General features: G+C 36.0%; 1 protein-coding gene across 1 annotated transcript in view; it reads right to left on the bottom strand.

Moving 5' to 3' along the window:
- Positions 1-20,128, bottom strand: part of SLC16A10 (solute carrier family 16 member 10) — a 72,713-nt gene that overhangs the window by 18,560 nt on the left and 34,025 nt on the right. Inside the window, exons 2-3 of the mRNA XM_075708107.1 lie at positions 9,793-9,937; positions 7,111-7,549 (exon numbers count right to left, since the gene is read on the bottom strand). Of these exons, the coding sequence (XP_075564222.1) occupies positions 7,111-7,549; positions 9,793-9,937 (584 nt within the window). The remainder of the gene's footprint in view (positions 1-7,110; positions 7,550-9,792; positions 9,938-20,128) is intronic.

Raw genomic sequence — 20,128 nt, forward strand, 5'->3', positions numbered from 1 at the left:
TATTTCACTACTAAATATTTTCTGCAGAGAAGATCTGTCTGTATTAATCAGTTACCTCAAAGACCTGGGTTAAAATCCTCAAAGCTGTCAATAATTCAAATGACAAGGGGTCTGGTATTGTTAATGGTTTTGACCTAATACAAGCTAAGGAACTTCACACATGTGGTAATGTAATGGAAATGTTGAATTCTCAAAGTTAGGACATAAGAACCAATCTCTCAATTACATTTAACTTCAGTTTGCAGACAAACAGGTTTCCCCAAATCTATTCTTTTCTGGAGGTAAAAGTGAGTAATTTCCTATTTCCCAGGAAACTTCTGTTGTAAAAGATATCATTGGAAGGACAGCTGAAAGACCATGGGAGGTAATGAATAGGAAACAAACTGAACTGAAAGGATTATCCAGATGAAAGATAGCCCAAGATGACGAAGCATGCTACATAATGCTGACTCAAGTGCCCAAAATGGGCTAAGTGGTCTCCAGTGGATAACACAGCAAGGCACTCAGTCTGTCACAGCTGTTTGTGGACTGAGCAGAGCAGGGGATTGCTGGCCCGGTAAGAATACTTATCATCACTGGCACTTCTTCCCAGCCATTCCTAAGGTCTATAAAAAGAGAAGGTGGCTAAACTGACTTCATGCAACATATAATACTACAGAAAGAACGGAATCTCCTCTGAGCTCTTCCAGACATAGTATATTCCTGGTTTTCATATAGCAAAGCACAGCACCACAGAGGACATACTATGGTATATTTTTATTTCCCACTGAAAAACAGCTACAGGGTGTCCACTGCTGGCAGCCAGGCTTATTTAGAGGCTTATTTATTTACAAAGTTTCCCCAAGAATCTGAAAAGGCAGTTTACCAGCAGAGCCAGCAACTCTTGTATTTTCAAACAAGATGCCAGCAGAGCCTGAGAGTCTGTACCTAACAACGGTCCTGGGGCTGCTATATCTTTTTGGAATACCTTTTAGCTGGCCAGCTGCTTGGAAGCCTCTTTACTTTTCATTGTGAAATGCATTTTCTTTTCCAATACAGCTGATTAAAATCTTAGAGTCCAAGGTAATGCTTTGTTTCTCAGTGGCAGTTTCTAGAATCTGAGGCAGTATTACCTATTTTTTCTAACCATAAGTCTGCAGTCTCACTTCCCTGTTCCTTAGAGGTCCAGCTGAACCTACTCCTGGCACATACAGATTCAGAGAAGCAGTAAGACACTGAATCTTCAGTATGGAGGAGAATAAATCCAATATTTAAATCTGTCTCCCAAGATGGATTCTCCCAAGGAAGTTGCTGGAAAAAACAGCCAGGCACACACCATTTTTTCATATCTAAAACATGAAGCACACAGACACAGAACACATACACTCCACACAGCTACTGCTAACCAAAAATCTCTACATATGCAAGTATGTACCCATTATGGAATATGAACATGGATAAGCACCAAAAGGAAAAGTCAGATTTACACAGTAAATTAAGAAACAGGCAGCAAAGCAGGATAAGAAATATTGAAATCTATTTTTTCCTCAGCTCTTCTGAAGTTTTAAGAGTATATTCAGTGCTATGGTAACTTCCACATTGCTTATCAATTAATGGATAGCTTTGTATACAAGCCTATAACCATATTTAAACAATAGGCCTAATTTTCACATAGATCTAGCCATTCTTTAAGAGTATGTATTTTCTTTATAAAAAAAGATTTAGACTTAGAAAGGTAAACTTTATCAATACACATTTTTATTGCATTGTCTACCATCCAGTTGCTTTTTTAAAAAGCAAGACATGTAATATTTGCACTATTTTGTTCAACCATTCAGTTGTTCAATTCACTTGTTCATCCTGCAAGGTGTCAAACACTATAAAATAAGACAGGACCTATCATTAGCAAGAGGCATTTAATAAAAGTAACTGTTAAACCAAACCATGTCCCTATACAAATTACTACAGAACCTTAGTGGTGACCTTAGTCACTGCTTAGAAAAGACTAAGCAGTGACAACATCCATTTTAAGTATTTCTTTTCATCCTGCTAAATAAAGCACAAAAAGCAACAGCATATCTTTTAAACTACCTAACATGTGACCAAATTTTAACAGAATTGACCTAACAAGCTCTAAGAATTAATGATGTATGATCCTGATTAAGTACATACTTTTTTAAAGGGTAAGAGAACAGCAGTAAATTCTTAACGTTAGACTGATTCCTGAAAAACAGGATTTCCCTGTTTATTACCAGAACAGGCACAGGACAAGAAGTGGCACAGAGACTAGGTATACTTTCTTTCAAATATACTTAATATTCAAATATACTTAATCATTTCCTTGAGATAGTCCTTATTAAAAACAACCTGGAAAGAGTGCTTAGCATTAATCTGACAATATTTCTGTTCTGGACTCACAATTTAAACCTGAATGGACTAAACTAGATTTTTTATTTGGCTATTTACCTATTTTAGAGAGACGTCAAAAGAAAAAAAAAAAACCACTCTCAATCACTGCAGTTTAGACTGGATTTAAAATTGAGAGGAATAATTCATATGATTACTAAATCAAATGGTTGTTATCAGTTTACTATTCAACAATCTGAATTCATGCTAGAAGTACATAACAAAATTAAGTCAAAACCTATTTATAGTATTTCTCACAACCCAATTGCCCCAAAATCACATGGAATAGGATACCTACTAATGGAATTTGACACCTATTAAATTGGGATAAGAAAAGCTCTCCCATTTTGGTTCTCCCCTACAAGAGCCAAAAGGAATATGATGCCTATTTTGCATGCAGCTGATATTTACCAGTCAGGGACTGGTAATTCTTGTCAGCTCCTTGATATGAATCCTATCTAGCATGCAATATAATTAATTTGTTGATTTGTTTAATTTTAGTTGGAGCCTAGTTCATGAGCAGCTTATTTTCTCTGGTTTTAACAGCTTTTACTATATCTAGCAAATATGGTGCAGCTGGCTAAAATTGCCAAGACCTGGCTAATTCTATTATTCCAAAGCCCAAAATTAGCTTTTCTTTCTTTCTCACTACAAATTTCACAACATGCATCCTCCTTTCCAATATGCTTCAGAAAACACAAGAGACACAAACAGAAATCAGGGCTGGCCTCAGAAGCACTCAGAGGTGCTGCCTGGGACCTTAGCAGCTCTTCTGCTGTGCCAAGCCAGCAGACAACAACTTATGCACAATGACCACAGCACACCAAGTCTGCAACCACCAGTTACCATGGACCCAAGTGGTGACACAAAACGGCCCTAACCAGTAGGGCCTGTGGCACCTGTGTTTCATCACATGGTCAAGAGCACCCAACACTGATAGCAACTGCCTTTCCAGGTGGGAAAAATGGGACTTGGTAAGAATAGGAACCAGGTCTGAGGGCTAAGGGAAGAGTTGTAGGCATGAGGCTCCACATGTAAGTGTTGTTTCTTAGGGCACTTGCAACGAGCATCCCATTCTAGCAGTCTGTCTGCTGTCGGCCAACCCTAACAGTGGGAAAATTTCAAGAGTTTTAGCATGACAAAAGCTGTCATTTGTCTGAGTATCATATCTCTTTTCCAGTAGTGCTATAATTTTAAAAATGCAAACAATGGAACAATAGTAACCTTCCTTTTCAAAAGCTGAGGAAAGTAATCACTAGTTTGGCAGTTGTACCAGCAAAAAGTTATTTTTTCTTATACCCTTTGACTTATCTGGAAGTATGTACTTTCACATACTTCTGGAAGTACATAAAATGTGGTTTTATCAAAAGCAGACAAAACTAGGATAAAAAAGTCCAGAGCTATCTACTGGAGTTGAAGTATCTGTGTTGAAGGGCAGAGTCTGTGCTGTTCCTTCATAAACACCGACCTATTTACTTTCTCAAATACAGATCCACAGAGACTTCCTAAGGTTTTAAATAGTCCCCCCAGCATACATCATTGCCCACCAGCAATAAACACTATGGTTCTTCACTTACTCATGTTTTCATAAAAATAAATACCTCTTTCAATTAAGAAGATTTTCCCTTCTTTTTGAAATTATTAAATTTGAGTTAGAGGGATGAGTGTTTGCTTAGTTCTAAAGGCAGACCTAAATTCTTGAATGAGTTTAGGTTTATGTAGAAATAATTACAGAAATGGTGGGTTTAGCTGCGAGAACACTTCATTCTTTAAGCCCCAAGCAGCAAGTTTACTGTTAGTCCTATGACTGCATTCTCCAACCCAGCAAGATTCAAACTCCTGCTTTCTGTCACAAAAATTTCTGCTACTGAGCATACATTCATCCTTGGTAATCGCGTATAAAATAATTATAATCTTAAATATATGACCTGCACGTACTAAACTCTTTTCATCTTGATCACTTATCCAGGACTGAAGGTTAGAAAAATCTTATACATTCTGGAAGTGGAAAAACTGCTATTTATGAAATTCAAGTTTTCATTTTCCATTTTAACATCAGTAAAGCTAGGAATTATTTTATTAAACTATTTGTATGCCAAGGTTTCTGAAAGATTACTGAGCACTTACATAGTACTTAATGGACCATATACATAAGCAAACAGAAATCTGACTTTGGCAGTACCTACATAGCTTCTTTATCAGTATAAACACATGAAATTTTATTCCAATTCATACTGTTTCTTACCATCCCTATCATACTCACTGATCAAAGTTTGGTTTAAGCTTTAAATATTTCAGAGTATGGTCAAGAGTCCTGGGTACATAGCACAAGTTAAGTAGTACCTCAGTCCTCCATGTATTCTTTGTGTATATTGAAAAGTACCTAAATTAAACTTTGGACAGAAATCTGAATCATAAATAATCAAATGTTTTAAAAGACTGAAGGGGGGGGGGGGGGGGGGGGAAATCAAGCTGTTTTCCACTTAATGCTATCTGCAAAGCCAGTAATGAAAGCTAAGCTTCTTGTTTAGAATGGTTTTATTTAAAAGTAGTGGAAGCTTACTATACATTGCTTAAGATGACTTTTCTCTCTGGTTTACAGGAGGACCAGAGAATTATACAGTAAAATTAATTATTTAGAGACAAGTAAATTCAAACAAACTTGTGGGTTTCAGGAGGGGGGTTTGATAACAAAATTTGTCAGTGAAGAGTTCCTAAGAGCTGCAGAAGCTTCCCCTCTCAGAAGTGGCATACAAAGCAAACTGACTACCCATTGAAGATTTTGTTATAAATAGTTAAGCTTCATGGTTCCTCTGAAACTGAGAAAAAAACCCCTGGGATTTAAATCTTATAGTATATTTTTGAGCTAATCTAAAATATCAGATTCTAACTATACTTTGGAATAGTTTTATAGTGTTATCAAACATTATATTAGAAATAGCCCTGATCAAGTTGTGTTCCTGTACTGGAGCTGTATTTTGCAGTCAGAATTTGTGCCAATCTGATATGGGGGGAAAAAAGGTACTCAACAGTGAAAGCACACTATAAAAAGAAAAATTATAACATGAAAAAGATACAGGGGTTTGTCCTCTACAAGTCAACCAGCAGCTTTGGTCCAATCTAGAAACAAGAAGCATTTGTACAAGCACCTTGGTAAAAAGTTACAAGCTTTTTGTTAAATAAATGTATTTTAGAAGTTCTATGTGACTGCTTGTATAGCCTTGTTCTTCAGTTCTCTGCGAGCGTTAATGGTCTTTTACAATCTATCCAATAGCTTTCTCTACACCACTTCCCTTCTATTCCTCTGAACACTGTTTTAATTTCAAAACATCTCTACAAAACTTATGGGGAAATAGCATAAGATGTCACAATGGCTTAATCAGCTGATTGTACAGTCCTTTGAATTTGCCTAATTCTAAGTGTTATAGAACAAGACCTACACAGTTAAAAACTAAGTAACAAGAACTAGCCATGAATAAAAGTCACTTTACGGCTGCTCAAAAACAAGCCAGCCCCCACCCCAAGGTAATTTTTAAAATAAATATCTGATGCAGAGTCAGTAATCTAACACCAATGTACCACCAGAAAGCAGCAACACCACTTCCTATATTGCATACAAACCTGTGGGCTTTTAAGGAGTTGAAGATTTGACAGAATTCAGGACATTTATTACCATTAATCTTACTGTTTTATCACAGATGAATAATAAATATTAATATGATCCTTCTGTTTTCATAGTGGGTATTAGTTCTACTAGTCCATGCTCTTTATCAAATACTCTTGAATATGAAGATGTATAATGGTCTAAATAGAGCATCCAGTTGCAGGTTGTGGGCTTTTTCCCCCCTTTCCCTTTCAAGCCTTTTGGTATGCACCACTTCAGTTTAGACAGCACCACCAAGAAGCCATTCAAAAATAATTCACCATTTAAATAAGTAGTGCAATGAGTGCCAGCCAGATACATTTCATGTAATGCATCTCCCAGTTGCATCAAAATTTCCTGGGTTAACAGGATACTACAGAACAAAAAAACCTCTGCTAGGGAAACAAATTAACTTTAGTATATGTATAAGAAATGGCTGATTGACAGCTTCCCCATCATCAGAAGCTAAAGCTCTATCAGTTACTGTAGACAGCAATAAAAAAAAGCCAAACTGGCAGCTAGAAGCACCAGATAACAGGATCCGTTATACTGGTGCTATAGTGATAAACTACAAAGTTGAAGTTTGAGAGAAAAATCCAAGTATTTTTGCTTTTAATAAACCTGGAAAATGGCCAATAAAAAATACCCTAAAAATGCACATTTTAACAAACACACCTCAATTTAAAGGAACAAAAATTAGATGTTTTACCCATTTTCTGTTATTTACTCCTTCCATTATTCCTCCGAAACGCACAAGTATCATTGGCAATGTATGCAGCTGAGTACCAAAATAAAGAATTCTTTGGAACAGTACAGAACACTTTTCAAATGTCTCTTTTCATGGTTAAGTATTTTAAACCTTAGATTGAGAACAAGGAACTAAAATTTTAACTGGCTCAACTAATTGTTCTGGTTAGAGCCCTCTTAACCACAGACAACGTCAAAATTAATTTCGTGTTTCTCCCCAACAACACTTGCACTTTAAATATTGCTTCCTATCACCAATAATTTTCTTAGTCCATAACACAAAGGAATAGCTGTAGTTTTAAATACATCATATGTAGAAAGAAATGTGCACTTACCAAGTGAACATAAGGCACAAAGTATCCAAAAAGTGCAGCTGGGATCCCAAAAGCCCAGATTCGGTAACTGAGAACTTTGAAGACGGAGAAATTGCAAATCTTTTTTTCAGGAGGAAATCTGAACTTTCCCTTCTTTCCTCCCTCCTTGTCTTTGGCATTGGAAACAAGGGGTTTGTACGTAAAGCCAGCCAGGAACAGAATAAACATAAGGATGCACAGGACCCGCAAGGTGTTGTATAGGCCAACAGAATCAATCAAAACTCTCAAGAGGAAGGGCAGTGACACGGTGAACAAGCTGCTGCCTGCAGTGACAATGCCATTCACTAGTCCAAGGCGTTTCTTGAAATAGTGCCCAAGAATGACCAAGGATGGCTGGTACGCAAATGAGCAGCCACAGGCAAATAAGATTCCGTAGGTGAAATATAGAGGTTCAATGGTGCTATATCAAAAGAAAAAAAAAAAAGAAAAAAAATCATTGTACAACACTGTATGCTTACATTTGCCTACCATATGCAAGACAGTTTTTCAATGAATTGACATATTTACGGGAGTTAAGAGTTTGTATGTACTTATAGTTGAAATACACTGTGTCGGCTTAATTCAGCAGTTACTCTATTTTCTTCCACTGAAAATTTCATGGACTTTGCTGAACAGGTAAAAAAGCAAAATTATATTCAAGTATAATTACATGAAATAGTCTGACTAAAAGGAAGTTTTAAAAATCGTTATCAGGGTGAATTAGCCAAATATAAGTTCAACCATTGCTGGGGTTTTGGTTTTTTCTTTTCCAAAGAAAATTATATTGTCTCAATTTACACATTTCATTGTGCTAACAGTTCAAGCTTAATACTGAACATTCCTCATGAACCCAGAAAAATCAAGTATTTACATAGTTTATTATGAAAATGCAATATCAAAAGTACTAAGTGTCATTAATAATTAAAAGTAAAACAAAAATACTGCCAAATTTTGGTAATACAATACGTTATTGGCAAATGATAGACTTTTTGGGTATTAATTCTTTTTTAGACAAATAATCCCCTTTTTATTAAATATTCTAAATTCTGTGTTTTGGTCCAGATATTGGATATGCTAAGAAAGAAATGGGAAAAAAGTTAATGAAGAATGAAACATTTCAGCTCATATTAAGGAGTAGCTTCATCACAAGGTTCTCCACCATTACCATCTACTATACAACTGAAATGAAGCAGAGCCATTGTATTAGAGCACAGGCAGACATGTGACATTAAAAGGTACTTGTGCAAGAAATCTTAACAGTATGAAGTAACAGTGTTAGTATAATTAAATTAGTATTATAGTATTAATAAGTCAAAGGAAACATTTTTTACATTTAGATGAAGGAGGCAATGTGTGAGAAATGTTTTTATACAAGATTTCTGAGGTGGCACATGATTTTTTTTTAATACTATGTTTTCAATGAACCATGGGCTCTTTTCTATCAGCTAACACCTGCTTTTAAAGCAGTTATAGAAAACCATTTAACCTGCTAGCCAATATATTAACTTTTTTTTTTTTTAAAAGTATGGATGCTTCATATAGTGCTTTTTGTCATAGGATGTTACCTGCCAGCACCCCTCTATACCAAAATAGACTCCACAAGCTTCCCATGCAATTACAGAAATTCTTAGAAAACAGTATTTGACTAACAAAGGTCTGACACCAGGAACTCTGGTTTTGTGTATTACTGTGAAAAAGAGTATTTGTGTAACATAATATTGTTGCTTTCTATATGAAACTATCAGTTTATTATACACAGATAATACACAAGGCAAGCCAGCAGAAACAACATAAGGGGGAAGGACTGATTACCTTTATCAATGGAAAATAACCAGGAAAAAAAATAAAACCAGAAGTTATAAATAAGAGAAAGAACATAATACAGTAAGGACAGAGAACTTCTGCTTCCATCTGTAGACTCATTCAAAGAATTTGCAGCATGACATACATAGTAAAATATTTTCCTGCATTACAAATACTCTTGCATCGTAGCTTCCTAAGAGAAAATTTATATTAAGAAATCAGTATGTAACAAAAGCAGTAAATCATATTTACATTTATCTACTGTACAATATTTTACTTTTAGAACATTGACTTCTGTATCCGAACTATACTCCCTTAATTAACTGATAACATCATAGGCATAAATCATTTTAGTGTAAGCAACATAATGAAACACCAAGAACGCACATTAACATGGCATGTACTCTAACAAGAATTTACCTTTATCAACATTAAAACAGTGTTTTAAAAGCAAATTGAGGGGACAGGGCAGGGGGGAAGGCAGAAACTATGTTTGTGTACCTGTTAAAACACAGCATACATCAAGCAAACATACCACAAGTTTATCCAGGACAGTGCTGTTGAACTTATAGCATTAGTCTTGCTGTTAATATGTTTATACATAGTGGTTCCTGTTAAATAGGGAGTGCTGTTATGAGGTTTATTATATTTTTAAAATTACTTTTGAAGTTGAAAGTACCACTTGGAGTTTTCAGAAGTCATAGTGAGAAAGACAAAAACAAATAAAACAAGGTTTCTACTCTTAACAGGTAATATAAAGTAGCACTGCTTGCTGCTTCATATTATGTTGATAGGATCAGCATTGCCTCTACACTGTAAAATTGATAAAATACTTTATATTTAAAGAAAAGAATTTTTTACCTTACAAAAGAGCTTGAAAGGAGTCCAGCAAACCCTACTGCAGCTCCAATCACAGCTACTTTTCGACAACCAAACAGGTCTGTGAATACGCTGACTATTGGAGAACAAAAGAAGACCATCCCCATAGAAAGAGAGCTCACCCATGCTGCAAAATAGAAAAAGACAGCATTTTAGAAGACCAAGTGATTTAAGCTTTCAGCTACTATTTGTTTTAGTTCAGCAACATAAAATCTTAGACAAAATTGTCTAACAATTTTAAAAATATTCAAATACATTTTTAAATATATTTACCTAACATGGTAAAAAAGCCTGACCAATTTACATAATCAACTAATTTAGACTTTATCAGCTCAAGGAATGCAATTAGCTACAGAAGTTATTATTACTTTTTTTTTTCAAAAAAAAAAAACCACAATTATTCCTCTAGTAACTAACCTAGTATTCAAGCTGATGACTAGGCCATTAAAGATACCTTTGAGGCTCCATATCCATTCTGACATCAATTAGCACATTTCACTTGATTTATTTCTAGACTTTAAACAGCTAGAGTTGCTGAAAAAAATTAACAAATTTTTAACTTAATTACACAGATCTAGATCATACTGAACATTAATAATGAGTAAATGAACACTAGGCTTTTATATGTGATATACACATTAGAAATGTGATTTTACTTTAAAAGAAGTTGAGCTAGTACAGCCATTTTCCCTATAAAATGGGAAAGTGTCACTACATCTGATAATGTCTGTAAAGCTGGAGCAGTGTTAAAACTGTATTTTGTTTATAAATGAGTCTTTAGAGCATTAAGATTCAGTTCAGGTGAGTACAGAAGTTTCAGCTACAAGTGTGGTTTTTATTCCAAGTGTACCAAAAATATCTTCAAATAACTTAGGTAGAAGAGAATTTGATTCATTTTAAATTAAAATTCAACTTTCTGCTTCACTTCATACAGGTGCTCAGAACCACATAATTTACCTGCTACCATCTAATCTTCCTTTCAAATATGCATTACGGGTGTTAAGCCCAACAGTTCTCCCAGGGCATAGAGGTAAATCAAGCTGCTGCAGCACAATATTTACAACAAATATATTCAGGTGGGTACATCTCCCCATCTATTTGGAAAAACAAAATTGGTCTAAACGGGTAGTGGAAAAAGCTGCTGATGCAAGATGCATTGGAAAAAGTATTTTAACTACTTTTTGAATTCTATGGAAGATGAAAGAACTCTTTCAACCTGGAATAGATTTAAATCTGTGTAACTGGAATTTTGTTTAGAATATCTTTTGTAAAGACACAGTTAAGTAAACAGTGGTGATTCAGTAATAAGGGCAAATAAAATTATCTGGGGAAAAAAAATATAACCAAGAGACCTAATGAAGAATATTTGCAAGTATATCTGTCAGTACCAAGACTTGGAAGTTGTGTTGTTAAAGTGCCAGTGAGCCCATTGATGAACACCCCATTGTGCAAGGCACTAAAGAAAACAGAGCAAAACAAAACAAGCAAACAAAAAAATCCTTTCTTCAAAGAGTTTACAATGTAAGTGAAAGACAAAAGAGAACAGATGGCTAGAGAAAAACAGAAATGAGAGTAGAAGAAAAAAAAAAACCTTTATTTTAAGGCAAACAATGATCTCAATGGACCATGACCTAACTGTTTGGGGCAGGGGGGGTGTTATTGGGGTTCTCTGAGCATGTGATAAATACAATGGAGTTTCAAGGCACAATGTGAAGAGTGAGGTACTTTTATGGGTATTTCCTGCATTTCCTGGGTATGACTAACCCAGACAAGATAGCCCTGCCAGCCTCGGACCTCTGCAGCAGAAATGTGATCTGTATGAAGGGAGAGCACCAAAGAGTAGGAAGAACAATGCCCCTGTGACACTGACTGAAAGGCAAAGACCAAAGTACGAAAGGTCTGTCCTTTCTCTTCCTCTGCAGTCAAGGGAGGTTCAAATGCACCTTGGGCAAGAGTGACTTGGAGATCTGCCCCATTTTACAGCCCAGATGGCTCCTGGTATTGCAGGATAACATTATACCAACTACAACCTGTAAGTAGGAGTCAGAGGGAGTAAATGCTCTCATACAGCCTGGAGACAAGCCAGTTGCAAAGCTTCTAAGAAGTCCAACTTCTATAAGACTCCTCATCTTTTTAGTTATCTTTCCCAGAGTGAGCTATATAGAGCCTGCAGTTCTACTGTCCAAAGGAAACTGCAAACGCTAGGAGGCAGAATGTCTGTGGCTGTCACCCCCCTCAGTTAAATGGTAGCTCTACCACCATGAACAGTCCTCAGTGTCTCTGCATGAATTGCAGTGCAGCACTAAGACTCACAGAGTACCTGTGACACCTGAGGTATCTGCAAGGCCAAGAGAAAAGGCAGCCAAGTCTTGAGAAGCAGGCATTGCAAGACTGTCATCAGATTCACAGTGGTATGAAGGTACCAAGGAATGGTTAAACCTCCTGCTGGCCTTCCTGCCTAGGTATGAGAAGACAAAGGCAACTGTGGCACTAGACAAGCCCACCAGAGATTACTGGTTATGAGAATCCAGTCTCACATGGACAGGTACATGCACCCCATTCATGGGGACAAACAGGTAAATAAACTGGACAACTGAAACAGAGTTTTTAAGTAGCTTGCATAAAGTCACAGACTAAATTACTTCAGAGCCACAGATACAAGTCCAGCAGTCCTAATTTCCAGTTAGCACAGGCTGTGATTCAATTAGCATTCCCCTCAGTAAAATCTAATAGTTTACAGTACATTTTGATGGCTTATATACCTAATAAAATAATTAGAATATAAAAGCCTGAAGTGAAAACATTCAGCTCAAATTGCATTCAGTTAACATGCTGACTTTGTCTCTTCATGCTTCCAGGTACTAATGAAAGAAATGCCTTTCTCATCACTTGATTCTCTCTTCTTTTTGTTACAGCAATAACAGGCAAAGCCTAGAAAAAAAGAAAGGTTCCCACTTATTTTCAACACAGCTGACAGTTAAGAGGAAGCACAGTGGCCTTATCTGAAGCATTTCAGAATGGTACTGCAGTTAAACTGCAGAAGTGGGAGCCCATGCTTTACCCCTTATCTACCTAATGGAAACTGGAGCCCTTAAATTACGACTTTAAGTTAGTACAAGGCTCTTGGGACCTACAGAAATGTAACTTAGAGAAGTTACTGGCATGTCTTGTATGAACAGCTTTATTATTTAATGAAAAAAATGTTCTTGAAGTTTAACTTCACATGTATGCATAGTTCAAGAAAATTTACTGTATTCATCCTTTGTGAAAAAACCTAGCACCAAAAAGAATTAAGACATAACAGAACAGCACGTGTGCAAATCGTTAGTTTCCTTAATGCAAATAATTCTTGCTGCAATACCTTGATCCTATTAAGAAATTGATGGCTATAAAATATATTCAATAGATCCAAGTAATTTTCAATTTCGCTTTGCTCAGGTAATTTTTCAAGCATTCTTACTTTTTCACCCAGTATGAAAAAGGTGCAATGAATTGTCTTCCACATTTTTAAGTAGAAATTACAACTGTCCCAAATAAATAGTATGAATAATGACAAATGCAGCTTGCCAGAATAATGAGAGCTCTCTAAAGCAGTTATTACATATTAATTAAAACATTTCTCCTCCAGGCTATTGGCTGCTTTCCTGGCCACAAGCTGGCTCTATTCCAGAGCTGCTAATTCAGATACTAATACAGAACCTAATCGCTACATATAACTACATTCATATTCATACACAAAACATTTTGATTGCCATGGAAGAAAAGGTATTGCTACTTTAAGGACTTAAACCTCCCTTAAGGCACTGGAAGTTAAGAATTAGCTCCTCAAAACATGTAATTGCAGAATAACCAATTCCCAAGCTTCCCTAGAAGATGGAACAGATAAGAGAAAATATCAGACCAGAGAGCCTATTGGTAGTATCTATACCAAAAAGTCACAGCGACATGTTCTTTTCTTATTAGTTCACTACAAATGCATGCATTTCAGCTATAATCCAAGTATATGTTCTCATATTTTAGTTGTTTCTCTGTTCAAGAGTCCATAGCAATGAAACTATACCAGATACTCCACAAATATGCTTTTGTTTTACCATGAGGTTTTAAACATCAGCCTTATTTTAAATAGTCCTTTGTCTTCAGCTATAAATATAGTATCTAATATCTGAGCATTCACAAAATCTTTCCCATTGTCACAGCTAGATTATGTAATACATATTTATCTACCAAACTATGAACCAAGCTGTTAAATGTTTTAGTTAATCCTTTAGACTCAAGCACTAGGACTTACAAGACAACAGAAAAAAAAGCATTAATACCGTATCACATTGGAGTGCTTTATCATACATAAATTTAAATAAAGGCTACTCATCCATAGCATTCCTCTTTACAATCAAAGTTTGTCTATGCATTACATTAAGAATCTTACCAGTTTTATCCTTGCAAGTGTCTTTCAAGTGGTTGGCTTAACATAGTAATAACACCCTTCATTCTTTAATGAACTTCAAGAAATTTTTAATATCTTCCCCTGAGATTTTTCTGGTTGAGACAGGGAACAAAAAGCTACTGTCTGGAAGACAAGTTATATGAAGCAAGTGAAGAGAAGAACACTTAAATTGAGGATTTAAAAATCAACTCAAAAATATTTTGTTTCCGCACATTTAAAAAAATCAGGTATGTGTGTTTGTGTAGCTCATGCAGCAAACCAAGACAACAGTAAAATTATAGCTCGCTGGAGAGCTTGCAGAATAATCTGTTTGGCACTACACATACTAAGACAGAAGCAGAGACTGTGGAAAGCGAGAGCAAGCTTTGTACATTTAATATAACAGATTCTCATGTGCAAAGACCTATAGCTACACTGGTTTTTAAGCACTTGCAAAGTAGACTGGCCAACCATCCCCTAAACCAGTACCTCTGCTCACTGTCAGACATCCTTCTTAAAAATTAGTTATGTAACCAGGACAATAGTTCAGGCCATACTACACTGCTAATACTTTTAAGTACAAGCTATAATGATGCTGGATAATGAGAAATTCTTGTGCTAACTCATAATGAACAGAAAGTACAAAATCAGAGACAAACTGCTTCAGAGTCAGTCTCTTGATTTATAAGATGGAAATAATACTTCTCATACTCAAAGTATGTGCAATTCCTGCTGTTTTGCTGAAAGTACTCTACAAAGCAGATTTCTAAGAAATAAATTTTAAAATTATTGTGTAAAACAAACAATATAGGACAAGTTATATGAATCGCATATGTTTAAAAATGTTTCATTGTCTCACACTGAAAAGGTTTATACAGAAGTAGCCTATTACAATAAAATCATAATGCAGAGTTAATACAACTGCTTAAGTAATAGCACTCAGTAACTTCTGAAAGCTCAACTTTAATAATATTTAAGAGGGATTTCCTTGTGTTTTTTATAAGGATACTTGGAGAAAAAGGGAAGGACAATATTTACAATATTAAAATCTTCATGCTTCCATTAAGTTATGAGTTGTGATTTATGTAAGAATAAGGAAGCCTGTATGTACTCTCCCTGCCTCAAACCATTAACAGCTGAGGGACTTCCTAAGCCAGTTTTGTTTGTTTGTTTGTTTTTTTCCTACTAAATAAGTTTGGACATTACTTTTTTCAGTGTATTTATCAATATTCACCAGAATATTGATAATGAACTCCATGAACTGCCATCCACTTCTGGAATGCATCTGCAATATCTTACAGCAAACTACTCCATAGCTCAACTATGGGCTGTGTGAAGGACTTCCACTTCTATTATGGCCAAGGATATTCTCTTCAGCAAAGCAGAAGATTGGCTTCCACAAGAAGATTTGTTATGAGCGTAGCTTGGGAATTTGAGAGATCCTGTTTTGGAGGAAACAAGTGGCTGTTCAAAGTTATTTCTGGAGATAATTTGCTCGTCTCCAGTTAGCATTAATAATTTCTTGCCTGCATAATCACATTTACATGGCATGTATTTTTAAGAACAAAAGAGCTGCAATATGGTGTAGATCAAAGACTGATTTAGCCCAGTATCCTGTTTCTGACCACCACAAAATACTTAGACAAACAACATTTGAAAAAGGGCTAGCATCCTGCAATACTTTTTCCCCAGTTACATCCTCCCAACATCCCGCAATAAGCAGCTTAGAAACCTCCTGAGCAGAAAGTTGCATCTAACCATTCTTCAAGAACATTTAGCTCCATCAGTATTACTTTGGCTTCACTGCATTTTACCATAATCAGTTACAGAGCATGCTCAGGCACCAGCACCACATAAAAAATAAACTCCCCTTTGTTTTGAACTTGCTCATACTTTTAACTCCTCTGCTGTAAGAAATATGAACCAATCATCCCTGCTAAACTTCCTCTTGCAATCTATGATTTTATATGCCTTTATCAGATCCGTTCATACTAGTTTCTGCTCCAGAATGAAGATCTGTTTGACTTAGACTGTCTTTGTATAGAAAATATACTTTTCTCTCTTCCCCCTTTATATTGAGTCCAATTGTATCATACTGTTTCCAAGACAGGGTAGTCAGAACTGTATGCAGTATTTAATATGGGACGAACAATAAGTTTCTGTGCTAACATAACTTTTTTCTCATTCTCTTTCTCCTAATTATCTTTTTTTTCTCTCTTTTTTTTTTTTAAAGTCTGCTTCAGAGCAGTTTAGAGATCATTAGAAAACTATCCATGACCTTATTTCCTGCTAATAATGATTGATGTAGAGGCCTTTTTTTTTCCAGCATGTATTTGGATTACATTTCTCCCCATGAGACACACATGTACACTGAATTTAATATTCCATATTAATCACTCAGAAATAACATAAGAATTCAACAAGTCTGACAGTTAGCCACCAACATGCTCACATATGCGGACTGGCTACAAAGTTTGAGTTTGTTCAGCCTGCAGATAAGACCACCAGCAGCTCAAAAGGCATCTAATTAGTGCCTCCAGATATCTAACAGGTGATTATTACAGAATATAGAGCTAGTCTCTTTTCAGTGGTGCAAAGTGACAGGACAAAAAACAACTGAAACTGTAATAAAGGATATTCCAATTAAATGTTATGAAACAATTTTTCACCATGAAGGTAGTCAAACACCAGAATATGTGGTCCAGAAAAACTGTGGAATTTCCATCCTTGGATATATTGAAAACTTGGCTGGACGAGGCCATGAACAACCTGATCTAACTCAGAAGTTCAATGTGTTTTTAAGTTGGCCCTGCTTTGAGTGAGGGGTGTCAGACCAGATAACCAGAGTCTCTTCCAACTCAAGTTATTCTAAGACACTAATTTCTAGAAGACACTGTTCTAAACCCCTGCTTCTTGAAAAACTGGATTCTGAAGATCATGTTAAACATTAGCAGTTCTTCAGAAAAAAAAAATTTAGGTTGGCAATATTAGGCCAGCCACCAATCCCTTGTTTGTGAATCTTAGGAAGATGTAAAAACTCCTTCAGGTAAAAAAAAAAATAGAACAAAGCCGTAAGATTAAACACACACACCCCCCCCCCCCCCCCTTCAGAAATGGGAAGGAGTTGAGGGTGTCCTTGAATTCTAAGGCAAATAGACCCTTACAAGTAGATCTCATGAAACCTATTGTTACCATTATAGATGTAAGCTTCATTGCTTAGGTCTAGTGTATCTCCCTCCTACTGATGCACATCAATATTGTTTTATTCTCATTGCCTGTGCCCAGCAGCACAGAGTTACCCTTTGCCTAATGCACTCTAGATACATCCGCTTTTATCCATTATCTGTTTTTCTTTCTCCAGGGAAAAGCTAGTAATTTCCAAAGGAGGGAATTGTTCAGATGTTGGGTAACCAAACAGAACCATTAGACCCAGCAGGTATCAAAATATCCTCCTGTGTCCACAAAGAGCCTCTGTAGGTCAGTCAGCCTCCTGGAAATGGCCAACCCTATTTTCATCCAACCTATCACTACCCAAAGATGACGTCAAATGTCTTGTGCTACATGCCTTGCTTACTCACGCCTGTGAAGATTGTTTCAGAGACTGCTCAGTAGCTTCTCATGAATTCTGAGGAATTTCAGTTTTGCTCCCTTTTGCACCCACAACTAATGAATTTCTGCATAGCTGTTCCTATTATTGAGCAATCCACAGATCACAGAACAGTATGTCAGTAGACAAGGAAAGCAGATGTTGAAATGCATGTATTGACACATTTAGAATGCCTACTGTCAAAAAAGCGCACCGCTTGTTCTATTCAAGAGTTCTGCTGATCCCATTAGAGAAGGTATGTGTTTAAGGACTAAAAATAAATTTATGACATAATGCCGCCACAGGAAGTATCCTATACTCTGAACTCAGGTTACATGACTACAGCTTTCAGTTTGCTTACTTTCAAGTGTATAGTTTGCAGATGCCTGAGCTAGGCTTTTTCCCTTAAAGCAATGCTAGAGAAAAAACCACAAAAAATTAAATACCAATTTAAATGAAAATTCTAAAATACTTTGGGCAAAGAGAATTTAGTGCAAGAAAATACCATCTCTTTTGGACACCAAAGTATCTTGAACAAGCTTTAAGAATCAGAATGATCTATAAAGTATCTAATCAGATTTCTGTAACACATCATAACCCATACACAAAGATTTATGAACCAGGGACCAGTGGAAGTATCTGATGGGAATACGAGACATGGTCTTTTCCCCACTCTTTTTTTCTTGTCCCTGAGGCACAAGTCTTCTATTTAATAGCATTATTACTGAAAGATACTGGTAGTTATAATGAGTCAGAAACCAAGAACTATATATGACCGACTGGATCCCAATAAAGAGATCTTTGAACAGACACCATGTTTCCATATCACAAACAGGAAAGTATAACCTCTGTTTTCAGCAGACTTTAAGTCATTATCAGACAGTCTGAATTAGTTTATTCTGAATGAAAAGATTGAACTCGCAACTTTTACCAATAGCTGTAAGCTTTCCTCTGTGCCTATGCATAGCATCTCTTCAGTATACATGCCTTGTGAGAGCTACTACAGGTTTGTATGTACCATTTTGATCTTGATACAACAGGGTGGAAAGAAGCATAAACTTGCCAATGTGTTGTAAAGTTAGAAAAATAAGCTCATATAGTAGGAGTAAGAAACAAAAAACAAACATGATATCAAGTCAGAACGTACACTGATTTCTTCCAAGGCTTTATACACCATAAGTGTTTTCTGCCATGATGCGTGAGGTGAAAGACCAAGTGCCAGAAGAGATTCACCTATATCCTTAATACAGTGACCCTCCCCAAGCTTGCCATTTACAAAGATAGGGCTAGAAGAGTTTCACCCTCTGCCTTCATAAGTAATGACAACACAAGATCAGAATTTCTACTGAGATCAAGTCATTTAAGCGTAAGCAGCAGGAAAACTGAAAAGTCAGAAAGATGGGTATTCATGCACTGACAAAACATCCCATATCACTGCAGCTAGCTGATTACTTAACTACCATCTAATTTACACTTGTTATAACACCACAAGCTTTGGCAGAGTTTTGGGGGCTTTTCTGCTTATTGGTTCTCCCTTTAACAAATGAACAAAACAGACAGCAATGCTGAATCCAAAGCAACTATCATGGGAACCTGATCATGACATTTTCTTCAAACTATAAGGCACAAAATAGGAACCTGAAACAGTTAAAGAAAAAGATGTTCTTATAGGCAAACAACTTTTACTACTAGAGAGACTGCAAATCTATGCAGTTTAAAAAGCTAGAGGAAAATAAACAAATGCTTAAGTTAGTAAAAGCTAAAACAAAAGCTCAAAAGCAAAAAGTGCACTGTTAGGCAAAATATTGCTGGTAGAGATAAGTATTAAGCCTTCAGGAACCTTTAAATGAAGGCTGAAGTCAATCATTAACAGAAAAAACACATGCATTTGGATTTCATGGCAAACTGAGCTTGAGCTTTGACACTTAATAAAGTCTGAAAATGCTGTGGTAGGAAGAATAAACAAGGAACAAATCGATAAGAAATGGCTGTAATCACTTGTTTTTCCTTTTAGTAGTCGTACAAGAATGTTTTCTGCTGACTGTCTGAGACAGTTTTCAAAGCACAACATAATCACATTTTTAACTAATGGCCTAAAAAAATTTAAATTCCAGATCTGATTTCCAGGCATATTTTTATCTTTCTTTCCCTCCCCTCCGCCCCCAAATTAGCACTAGTTTCTTTATTCATTTTTTTAAAATACCCAACAGTTGAACACAAAGAATCATGTTCTGTTTTGATTTAGGATCAGTAACCTTCAGCATAAGAAAGTATTAGCTATTAACTTCAAAGATGACAGCCTGATTTAG

This window comes from Pelecanus crispus, chromosome 3 (assembly GCF_030463565.1).
Source record: "Pelecanus crispus isolate bPelCri1 chromosome 3, bPelCri1.pri, whole genome shotgun sequence".
Taxonomy (NCBI): domain Eukaryota; kingdom Metazoa; phylum Chordata; class Aves; order Pelecaniformes; family Pelecanidae; genus Pelecanus; species Pelecanus crispus.